Raw genomic sequence first — 11,148 nt, forward strand, 5'->3', positions numbered from 1 at the left:
CTCCCACAGTGGATGTGAAATGGTAACGTTGTTACTGTCTCTGTACTTATGTATATAGCTTCCAAGACTTGGCAGCAAGGCTCTTCCATCAGAGGGAACAGAGTAGCACTGTGGGGACAGCACTAGAACTGACTGCTCCAAGGCTAGCCCTTCTGCTTAGGAGCACTCGTCTGTAAATGAGCTTAGCTGCCTCCTCACTGCAGAGCACACTGGGCAGTGCAAACACAACACACTCGTCCTACTACTAATGCACTTAATTGTTCAAACAGGATCTCATGTAGCCAAGGATAGCCTGCCTACTCCCTGTGTAGCCACCAGGGATGACCTTGAACTACCCAAGGTCGTGCTTCGACCTTCTTCCCTGGACAGTCCTGAATGCTGAAGGAAGGCACTCACAGTATTGGGGTTTAATTACTGAATGACCCCACAGCACCAGGGATCCTCCTCCCCACCCCTACCCCCCAGGGTCCCAAGTGTTATAAAAAATTCTACTAAGTAGTTAACAAAGCTTTGCGTGATCAGCACATGGCCACCCTTCCAGGCATAAGTGGCTTTGAGACAAGTTTCTCCTGAACTTATGGAAAGTAGAAAAATTTCAAGTCAGGGGAGGGTGTGTGTGGAAAGATGGCTCAGTGGTTAAGGGCACTTGCTGCTCTTGCAGAGGACCAGAGTTAGTTCCCAGCACCCACATCAAGGAATCCATAATAACCTTTAACTCCAGCTTTAGGGGGAATGCTGCCTCCAAGAGCACCTGAAAACAGATACATAGTTAATCATTTTAAAGGAAAGAAGATCTCAGTCCTGCTCAATCGCCTTTGTGGTTGTACAATAGCCTGGATGTCCTGGCTCTACACCAGGTGCTTCTTATACATGGAAAAGACAATAAAGTGCAACCAAGCCTGCTGGGAGTGAGAAATGGGGACGACCTTTCATCATACATGACTCATTTATTATACACTCCTAATTTGCTTGCTTGTTATTTCCAGTACTCTGTGGACAGCCGTGAGGGAGCCTCCCAAAGCACAGGAGTCTGGGCTCTTGTCACAAACCATGAGGAGGTGAGGCTGAGGGCTTTCCTTGACCCTTCTGCCGACAGGGAGGGAGCTGAGCATGTCACCACGTCATCAGTGCTTTCTCCTGTGCTCCTGTGCCCTGTAAGAAAGGCGTGCATCAGTCACTTGTCAGACCGCCTCGCACAGCCCAGAGTAGTCTCAAACCCACTGTAGCCAAGGAGGATCTTGAAGTTCTGGTGTTCCTGCCTCTACCTCCCCAGTGCTGGGATTACTGCTCTGTGCCACCAGGCCTGGGGCACTTCTCTTTTCTGAGATAAGCTTTCCCGTTAACCCCCTCTACTTCTGCAGTGCTGGGATCACAAAAGCTCAAGATCCCACACCAGGCTTTAGCAGCAGTCACTTCCAAATAGGAGGGTAAAGGAAGATGACAGACAGGGTTACACGGTGGAAGGAGGATGGGCCAATACTTGGAGATGGGTAAGGATGTGGGTAACTCAAACAGCGGGGGAGGGGGAGACACAGCAGCTTTAACAATGTAAAGCAGGAAGTGAGAGTTCCTGTGGGATGCCTTCCTGGAACACCCTTTGCCCATCTCCTCCTTACTGGTATCTTCTGCATTCCCTTTCCTCTCCATCATCATTCGCTGTTTTATCCCTCCATCTCTGAGGCAGAGATTGCATGACTTCATAAAATAAAAAGCACATTAAGTCATCAAGAGAATGTCAGTTGACTGAAGGTCCATCAAGGACAATGAAGAGGCCACTGAGGACCTTAACCTAGTGGGAGTGGAAGTCATCCAACATGAGAGAGAGTAAGTCTCGAGTGCTGAACCCACTGCTGCTCCTGCCCTGAGGGTTCAGATGGTGCCGCAGGCCAGAGCACCACAGAGCAGATCATCCGCCTGCTGCTTCTGCCCGTTTACAAGAAGGGCAAGGATTACCTGTTAATCGTCGTCGTCGTCATCTTCTGGGACAAAAATGTCATGCTCCTCGAGCAGCGCAGCGAAGTTCTTGCTGATGAGCGTCCCGACATAGAGAAAGGGGATCACAATGGAGAATACTCGGAGAAGCCCAAAGGACATCTGCAGAGAGAAGAATGCGTGCACTCCGGGGGACCAGTGGCTGCGCCCAAGCCCCCGCCTGCAGGGCCTTGCCTCCAGTGGACTACTGACCCCCACACCACTTGATTTTTAAAGTCTTTGAAGAAACTCAGAGCAACGAAGAGACAAAGTGAGTTTTATGGCCACCAAAATCGATATCAGAAAGAAAAACATAAAGCTAAACTAAATTTAGGAAACTAAGCAACTCAAAATTAGGGGCCAAACAAGCTAATTCCTTGCAAGAACCATACACAGTTGGGTGAGAACACTAGGCTGGCTGGGCTCTAACCAGCTCTCTACACCCAAAAGTGAGTTCCGGGGCTGGAGGGATGATCCAGTGGTGAGGAGCACTGATAGCACTTCTACAGGACCCAGGTCTGGTTCTCAGCGCCCACGTAGCCTCTCACACGCAAGTAACTCCAGTTCCAAATATGGCACAGTCTCTTCGAGCATCTGCGGGTATGTGGCACTTAAGTGCTACACAGACATACATGCAGGCAAAACACCCATACACATAAAATAAACATGGAGTTAGGAGGAGGTGTGTGCACTGACGGGGTCTCTCACCTCCTCTTCTAACTGGTTCCTGCTGCTGAACAACCTTACTTCACAGTGAATGTTAAAAACTCGCAAAGGCAATATGGACTGAAGGAACTCCAATGAGATTTCGCCGGTATTAGCTTCCTGTTTCCCCTAGCTGTGACTTTTTATACAGTAGCTGCACATTTTGCTTCTCGCTGGAACCCTGACTGGGGTCAACTGTTACAGCTCAGGCTTGCTCTAAAGACTTTTGTTTTCCCTTCGACTCCACACAGCCATGCAGTCAAAAAGCGTACCTTTGATATAAGAGACTTTCCATTTTTCCTTTGGGGTACCGAGGGCAAGTGACAAGAGTTCAAGTATGGAAAAACCAGAATGTGGTCTCTGGTTGTCAAGACCTAACTCCCAGCTTTGGAGGCTGGCTTTAGGGCTCTGCCCTGACTTCCATCTGTAAAACCTGCACATTCCTCAGGACAGAAGGTCCTGCTTCCACATCCCCTTATCCGTTCTCCTTCGTTTCCTTTTTACTAAGTACATTACTTCCGCATTCCCTTCCCACTCTTTCAGTAATTTATCTTTATTTTATGTGCATTGTTATTTTGCCTCCTCGTGTATGTCTATGCGAAGATGTCAGATCTTAAAAGTTACAGATAGTTGTAGCTGTCCTGTGGGTGATGGGAGTTAAACCTGGGTCCTCTGGAAGAGCAGTCAGAGTTCTTAAGCTCTGGGCCATCTCTCCAGCTCTCAGGATTGTTTTATCCCATCACCTTTGAGGCAGAGATTGCATGTCTTGTATAAATCGACACAAAGCCTTTCTTCTGACCCTGAAGAAATAGGTCATTATGTCCCTCAAGGTAAGAAATTGCACATTTCGCTGCTGCCCTCCAGCTCCTGTGTCCAGGAACCCAGCTTAACAGTGAGTTTTATGGAAACATTTTCCTCCACCTGTCAAAGTCAGCAAAACCCAGCTGCACAAATTGAGTCCTATGTCCGGTCCAGTCTATGCCAGTACTATGATTGGCCTCTGCGCCTGTCAATCACGACAGGTCACATGCACTCCCCCAATGACCGGCCTCAATCCCTTCGCCCCGCCTCAAGACAGACACTCACTTTCACCGGCTTGGGCAAAATGGCGCCGCTGCGAGTGACGATGACTGACCTCGACGGTACCTGGCTGAGACCTGAGCTGCCCGGTACGGTGTTGACATCGCCACCGCTCCTCCCCCTCGGCCCGCTCCAGAGAGCCCCGGGTCGGACTGCAACCCAGGCCAGCCGCCGAGCCGCCGTGGACGCCATCTCCAGCTCCGCCCCTCGCCGGGAGCCACACCCCACGCATCCAAGGCGGCCTCTGGCAGAAACTCTGTCTCCAAAACTCGCGAGACTCGTGACACACACGGGAAGCACGGCCCTCCCGCCTGCGCAGAGCACGCATTCATATGCCGGTGGGAAAGTCCTCGGCGCCCGGACGACGTGGTGACGTTGGGAGAAGGACGCCCCTCCCGGGCTCCAGAGGGCGGGGCCGCCAGGGCTCCCTTTGTAGGTGTTCCCGCCCCTCACCTCGGGAAGACTTGAATTAAGGAACCAGAATGTGTAATGAAAAACCCTACTTGGTATCTGAATTTATATATATATATATTAAAAAAGAAAAAAAAAACGGTAACAAAAAGTTAACAAAAAGCTGGGCGAAGTGGCGCACACCTTTAATCTTACACCACTTGGGATGCAGAGGCAGGAGGATCTCTGTAAGTTCAAATCCTGTAAGTTCCAGGACAGCCAGAGCTACGTAGTGCAGCGAAAAAAATCAACAATAGCTCCTGGTTTCTGTGGACATTGGTACAACGGGTGCAGTGGACAGCGGACTTCCCCTACAGGTCTAGGGAACAAGCAAATAGACGGATTGGCCTGATGGATGTTGTACCACCAAGCCAGGTACCAGGACTCAATTGCTAGCCTCAGACACCGGCTTTGCAACTCTGGCTCCTGATTCTTCATTTATAACACGCTGATTGTAATAACCAAAATGAATAACTTTCTGAGAGGGGCTCACACGTAGCCCAGTGTAGCCAAAAACTCACGGTGTTGTCAAGGATGCTTTTGAACTCCTGGTCCTCCTCCACCTCTTTGCTACCAACCGTGGGAACTTTACCGTTCTGGTTATAAAGGGAAGGGGGGAGGGGAGGCTAACAGGCCTTTCCACCAGGTCCTGCTGCAAAACAAACACCAAAACCAAGTGTGGTGTGACGCTCCTATCTATAATCCCAGCAGGTTGCAATGCTAAGGAGTTCCAGACCTGCGTGGGCTACAAAGACTTGGTCTCCAAAAACCAAAACTATTAAAAGAACAAACACTAACTACTGTGACTGAAGAAGTATTATGAAGAAGTATTAAAACAGTATAGCAAAGTAAAAACAAAATTCGAGGCTTTTGGGCCCAGGCTTGGGAGTGTAGCCTTTGTGGCTTAGTGCTCCAGGTACTGGTCATAAAACAGATAGCAACATTCCTCCACCTACCCTCTTCCTGGGTTCAATTCAAAGAATGGCACCCTGACCATTACTGGAACCTGCAATGCAAATGTGCTATCTTTAGGGGCTCTTAGATTGTTAGGGGCTCTTAGAAACTGTCTTGAGAGATAACCTGACACTTGTGACTTTATACTTCCTTGTGACTCTTAACTGGTATTTTTGGTATTTTCCAACAACGCCCTCCCCACCTCCATGAATTGTGGTTTCTTCCTTTAAATACCCCCTTACTCAGCTACTCGGGGCGCCATGGTCCTCTACCCCTGCGTGGTGTATGACCATGGGCCCGAGAACGCTCTCGAATAAAAATCCTCTTGCAAGTTGCAGCAAGACCGTTTCTTGTGGGTGATTTTGGGGTGTCGCCTCTCCTGAGTCAGAACGTGAGGGAGTCCTCACGTTGTGGGTCTTTCATGACAAGAAACTTAGCAAAGGTACCTGTGTGTACAGTGAGGGCAGCTGGCTATGAGGTTACAAGCAGGCTTGGAAACATGGCCCTGACCAGAGGAACCATAGAACTCAAGTCTCCTGGAGGCAAAATCCAGCCTTTAGGCCTTGTTGGATTTGGGTCAGGCTGCCCCAAGGCCCCAGATAGGGAGAAGAGGGAGGTCAGGAAGAGTCCGATTTTGTTTGGGAACGGTATACATCTCTATTGAGCCACAGCCTCTGTCACTACATCTATATAAAGGGGACAGATGGGCCTGGTTTCTGGCTCTGTAGACCTAGCCATTTGACTTTAGAACTAAAGAAAAAGATACTTGGAATGACACGGGACAGAGTAGCTATGAGAGCCCTCAGCAGACAAGCCTTAGGAGCAAGCGGGCTAGGTAACAAGAGTCCCTACAAGTGGCCATGACGACAGGTCAGCTCTTCTATATTAAAGGCTGCCTGCCTCCCTGCGGGCAATGTCCAGCACTATACATGGACAGGGCAGCAGCGGGAGAGAGGACAAATCCCTCTTTAGCACCTAAAGACCTTCTCCTACAGAGAGCCCTGCCCAAGCTACAACGATGTCAGTCTTCAAGCCACTTCCTGTCACCTCTGGCATGGAGATGCCCAAGACTTCTTGTGTTGTTCTTTATGGCTAGAGAGCAGAGCCCCCCTTCCTGAATTATATTATCTTCCCATCAACCACCTGGCCTTTCTAGACCTCAGAAAATAAGTAGGGAGTCATGATGCTTCAGTTCATGCCAGCGAGAAGGGAGGATCTGGAAGCTAGAGAAAGTCTACAGAGCAGGGGAACACACACACAGTAACCTGGTAAATGAGTAAATATTTAACCCCTGATGTTCTGACCCCGGCATCCTGACCAGCAGGACAGGGCCATAGCTTACAGGGCTCTGGCTCAGGGCCTATTCTGTGACTTGTTCTCTGGCTGGCTCCCTTTGGCCCTTTGCTGCCACCCTCGCCTCAGCTCCATGATCTCCTTCCCATACCAGTCATGCAGGGTAGAGAAACAGGAGCTCTCAGGGGACACGGGGCTCTGTCCCATGCTTAGGAGGAGGCTAGCAGGGCCCTGTAACTCCCACTCGGTCAAATCCCGACCTATTGGCCGGATCCCCCTTTCTTCCACAGTACCAATGGAACTGCGGTCCCTGGAGAGAAAGTGGCCATTCTCAGGGTCTGGAGCTCGGTGGTCAGGAGCCTGAGATTTACTACAACTGGCAACAGCCCTCTGGGATGCACAGCGATGCAAGGCCAGGCTCTGACGGGCATCCTGCAACTGGCTCTCCAATTCTCGCACCACAAGTCGCATGTAGCCAAAGCTGGCTCGGGACAGTGCCTTCACCCATGCCTCTTGGGCAGCCTGCCCATCTGCTGCCAGCAGGTGTGGGCGCACTCCAGGGGCATCAAAGCGAATAGCGAAGGCGAACTCCTCGGGTACAGGAGCCTCGGCCAGCTCCACCGTGCAGCCTTCCAATACCACAAGACTCAGCGGGACCCTGCTCTCTCTACTCTCGAAAGAGAAAAGCAGATTGCCCTTGAGAACAAACCAGTATCTTCGGCCAGTGCCACTGGGAGTGGGTGGGGAACCTGGTCCTCCCCAACTACGCAGGAAGCCAGTGTGGTCTGCCGGAGAATCACTCAGCGCATAGTGGGCCACACTCCTCTTGTTCAGCTTCATGGCTCCCACGAGAACGGTGAGGTAGAGAGATGGTAGCACCGGCAGGGAAGGACCCAGCTCAGAAGACCAGCAGCCCAGTCCTGTGGCACCTACAGACTATGTTCCTGCAGTTCTCAGACTTCAGCTGAAGGACTAGTCTTCCTTGCCTTTCATCTCAAAAGTCATATAAGGGTCACCAAAAAAATTAAAAAAAAAAAGAACCTGGACATCAAAAAACTGTAACAAAAAAAGAGAATAGTTATATCAGAAGAGCCCAACATGGTGCTTTGTTTGTTTGAAGACAGAGTCTCATAGCCCAGGCTGCTTGCTCTTGAACTCACTATGTAGCCAAGGATGGATGATCTGAATTCAGCTTCTGAGCTGACTGTCCCCATCTGCCCAGTGCTTCCTGCATACCTACCCCATGCTCAGCTTCCATCATGCTAGGTTTTGAAGGCAGGGGCCCTGAGCACAGGGAGCCCCAGCTGTTCTGAGTGTTTGTTTGTTTGTTTTAAGCATACAGCACCCAGTATTCCCTGTTGGTCTCCCATCCAAATACTAACCAGGCCCGGTCCTGCTTAGCTTCCAAGATCAGACGAGATCAGTCGTGTTCAGGGTGGTATGGCCGTAGTTTTTAATCATGGCTTTCAGACTGGGTCATGCCATATCCCTGGCTAACCTGGATATTCCTTTTGACATTTTTTTTAACCCAAAGAAATAACCCCCGGGGTGGGATGAAAGGGACCCTAGACCCAAAGACACTTTTGTGCTTCAAACATCCTAAACATGGGGCCCCTCACTGCAGTGTAAGCTCAACCTCCAGGGAGCCCACGACTTTCCTGAGCCCCTACTAGCCCCCAGTGGTATCCAGCCCACATTTCAGAGCCAGATGGAAGCAGGGGAGGGACAGGCCAGTGACCGAGACCTCCTAGGGGTAACCACATTGCACCAACGAGCACCAGAGGAGGGCCAGGCGGGCTCCGGAAGGAGGTGACCAGGGGCGAATGGGAGGAGGTGACCAGGGGCGAATGGGACCCGCTCTGTAAACCCCAGCGGTGTGTCCTGGGGCACTGAAGACATACCCACTAAATTCTGGTGCTGCAAGATTCCTATACAGCTGAACTGGCAAGGGTCATATGAGGAAGAGTCGGCACTTGCTCTTATACCTTCTATGTGGGGCCTTGTTGGTGACACACTTATCAGCGGAGTCCACAGAAGGGGACAGGGTGGCCTCTTATCTAACCACACAGCTCAGCCGCATGGTTTCCAGAGAGCCTGCAAAACGGTTCTCAAAAGAACGTGAGAACAGATCTAACTTCAGGGCCCCAGTAAAAGGGCAGCCTCTTGCCAGAAGCGCTCCTCCTTTTCATAACCTGCTCATCCCGTAGGGCAACTGAAGTTCCCTGTATGTCTTGGCCCACTGTCTCTTGACTGTAATTCTAGGCTCCCTGGTGCTAGGTAAGTCAGTTAAGTGCAGTCAAGATTTCCTGGCTGTCCCTATGGGATTTCGTCACCACGATATTGGGAGATGTCTCCTGATTACCGATGTACCCAAAGGTCGAATTTGGCTTTTTTCCTTTCGCGCACCACACTCTTTCCACATCCCCTCCCCTCCCTATTTGCAGGACATCTAGAGTGGTTAAATCGCCAGTAATCAGCCCTGTGCAGACTTGCTGAATTTGTAGGAATGCGAATGCAACTAGGTCCCCGTCCTCCTGAAATCTACTTTCCAGCAAAAGAGACACTCCGTAAGCAAATACAATTAAATAAATAATGAATTAATCAAGTAGTGAGTGATAAAAAACGTAGCCAGGAGGCGGGAGGGGAAGAAGGGCTCCAAAGAGAGAGAAACAAGCAGGCCTGGAATAGAGGAAGGCCGTTCTAGCCGCTGCCCTTTGTGGGCCCCAAGGAGGGGCTGAGTCCACGCACGCCTGCGGCCGCGGTCTCTCCCTCCGGCAGCCCTGCTGGTGCCTGGGTCCCCTGGATCCCGCCCGGGCTTTCCAGCCACGTCCACGGCCACGCCCTCCTGGTCACCTCCTCCCGGAGCCCGCCTGACCGGCTCTCACCTCTGGCGCCCGAGGGCCTGGCCCGTCGGGTGCGATGCTGTCGCCCCCTGGGCTTTCTCGCTCTGAACCCCGCGCCTCCGCCCAGGTCGCAAACGTGGCCACAGGAGCCGGGAGACCCCGCCCGGGAGGCTCGGGGTACCGCCCCGGCCGCTCCCCGCCCAGTACCCACCAGGCCTCCGGATCCGCAAAGTCGCCTCGGCTCGCATATTGGAGGGAAACTGAGGCCCTGGAAGGTGGGGACCTGCCTGCGCCACAGGACTCGTCGGTGAGGGGTCGTCTCGAACCCCAAGCCCAACCTCAGGCTACCCACAGGCCTCCAGCTCTACACCGAAGAAGAATTCGGAGTGCTCTTTTTCCCCTAAAAGTTTCCCCTTACAGCCCATCCAGTATCTCCCCGATCCGCCCCCCTCTTCCCTCTCGCGCGTGCAGAGCCAAACCAGACAAATCATCAGATAGGGCGCTTCCTAAAGCGAGCTCCTACACAGCCTGCAAAACCCTGCTAAGGTTCTCAACCAAGTCTTTGGCTTAGCCCCATCTCTACCTCTAGATATTGGCCATTTCGGCTTCTATCACCCACCAACGCGGGTCTGCAGTCCACTTGTGGTCCTGGAGTCTGTCCATAGGCTTGCAGGGAAGACTGCAGGAAAGCACTCATAAGATAGGAGACCAGGATTCCCCGTAGTCGCCCTAAAGGCAAGTGTGTTCAAATGCCTGCCTGCCCAAGGGCTCTGTGGATTCCCACCTCAACCCTTGCTTTGCAGTTCCTGAAGCCCAGACGGCCCTCCCCTCTCACCCTACCCCCACTCAGAGCTCTTTGACATTTAGGTCTCAGCTGTCCGCTCTGAGGTCTCCTCCCTGACCTCACAATATAAACAAGCATACCCTACATTCTGAGTTTTGCTGGATGTTTTAAGTGGGGAGTGCGGTGGTTGGTGGCAGCGATGTTCACTAACTTTTCTTCAACTAGTAGTATCCACTAGAGTAAATGTGTTACAAGGTGAAGGTCGCAGGAGGGTGGGTAAGGGGAGAATATAGCATGGGTTTCCTGAGGAGGGAGGGGAGAGCTTGCCGGTTTTAAATAGAAGAATGGGCAGAGTAGACCTCACTTGGACATATAATTAAAGGAAATGAGGGTGTCAGCTATGCCCATATCTAGAAGTGCATTCTAAGCAGAAGGCACAGTTGTTTCAAAGGCTGTGTTTGAGGGGCCATAAGGAGGGCAATGAGGAAGATGACGGCAGGGAATAAGGTCAAAAGGTAGAGGGTGGGGTTTAGAAACACCATTTCCCCAAACTAAGCGAGTAGCCATCACACAGACTTCAGAGAGACAAGACCAGGGCTGGGTTGGGTTCGTTTTTTTTAGGTTAAGTGTGTGCCTGATTATCTGCCTGTATGTGCACCGTGTGAATGCCTGGTGGCCTCAGAGTTCAGAAGAGGGCATCAGATCCCCTGGCATGTGAGTCTGGAGACGGAACCCTCGTGCTCTGCCAGAGCACTAAGTGCTCTTAACCACTGAGCCATCTTACCAGCCCACAGAGCTGAGTTTTCAGGTTTGCCTTGGCTGCCTTGGAGAAGTAAGGTGGACAAAGGAGGCCCTTGAGGGCTGTCTCCGAATCATCCAGGCAATATGTAATGGGGCCAGCGTTGCTGGGTGGGATGAGAGGTGGAATTTAAAGGCAGGAATCACGGGATTTTTGGACAATTGCATGTAAAGGCTGAGGGAAAAGATTGGCAGAGAAGTAGGTTTGCCATTACCTGATAGGAGGAAAATGGCACAGATTCGGATAGGGGACAGCTATGATTACCATCG

At 51.5% G+C, this 11,148-nt stretch overlaps 2 protein-coding genes and 1 pseudogene across 3 annotated transcripts; all 3 read right to left on the reverse strand.

Annotated features, from left to right (window-relative positions):
* Positions 1-927: 927 nt before the first annotated feature.
* Positions 928-4,120, reverse strand: Smdt1 (single-pass membrane protein with aspartate rich tail 1). Of its 2 annotated transcripts, none has more exons than XM_021183760.2 (3): positions 3,812-4,120; positions 1,954-2,094; positions 928-1,152 (listed from the first exon to the last, which is right to left on the reverse strand). In XM_021183760.2, the coding sequence occupies exons 1-2, from the start codon at positions 4,082-4,084 to the stop codon at positions 1,957-1,959; spliced, it is 411 nt and encodes a 136-aa protein (XP_021039419.1). In that variant the 5' UTR covers positions 4,085-4,120; the 3' UTR covers positions 928-1,152; positions 1,954-1,956. The 2 variants fall into 2 exon arrangements, with proteins under 2 accessions (XP_021039419.1, XP_021039420.1); XM_021183761.3 differs by having other exon boundaries at positions 3,763-4,044.
* Positions 4,121-4,794: 674 nt separating this feature from the next.
* Pheta2 (PH domain containing endocytic trafficking adaptor 2) lies at positions 4,795-9,976 on the reverse strand. Its single transcript, XM_085831355.1, has 2 exons — positions 9,916-9,976; positions 4,795-7,509 (listed from the first exon to the last, which is right to left on the reverse strand). The coding sequence occupies exon 2, from the start codon at positions 7,291-7,293 to the stop codon at positions 6,514-6,516; it is 780 nt and encodes a 259-aa protein (XP_085687481.1). The 5' UTR covers positions 7,294-7,509; positions 9,916-9,976; the 3' UTR covers positions 4,795-6,513.
* On the reverse strand, positions 7,787-7,905 carry LOC115029428 (5S ribosomal RNA; annotated as a pseudogene).
* Positions 9,977-11,148: the final 1,172 nt, after the last annotated feature.

This window comes from Mus caroli, unplaced genomic scaffold (genome assembly GCF_978045245.1).
Source record: "Mus caroli unplaced genomic scaffold, Mus_caroli_1 scaffold_16, whole genome shotgun sequence".
Taxonomy (NCBI): domain Eukaryota; kingdom Metazoa; phylum Chordata; class Mammalia; order Rodentia; family Muridae; genus Mus; species Mus caroli.

What these genes read in the sequence shown, in the direction of transcription:
- Pheta2 (XM_085831355.1), bottom strand. Translation starts at nt 7,293, where the DNA reads ATGAAGCTGAACAAGAGGAGTGTGGCCCACTATGCGCTGAGTGATTCT.
- Smdt1 (XM_021183760.2), bottom strand. Translation starts at nt 4,084, where the DNA reads ATGCGTGCTCTGCGCAGGCGGGAGGGCCGTGCTTCCCGTGTGTGTCAC. An exon ending in CTCAGCCAGGTACCGTCGAG is followed by an intron (nt 2,095 to 3,811) that starts GTCAGTCATCGT and finishes TTCTCTCTGCAG; the next exon opens with ATGTCCTTTGGGCTTCTCCG.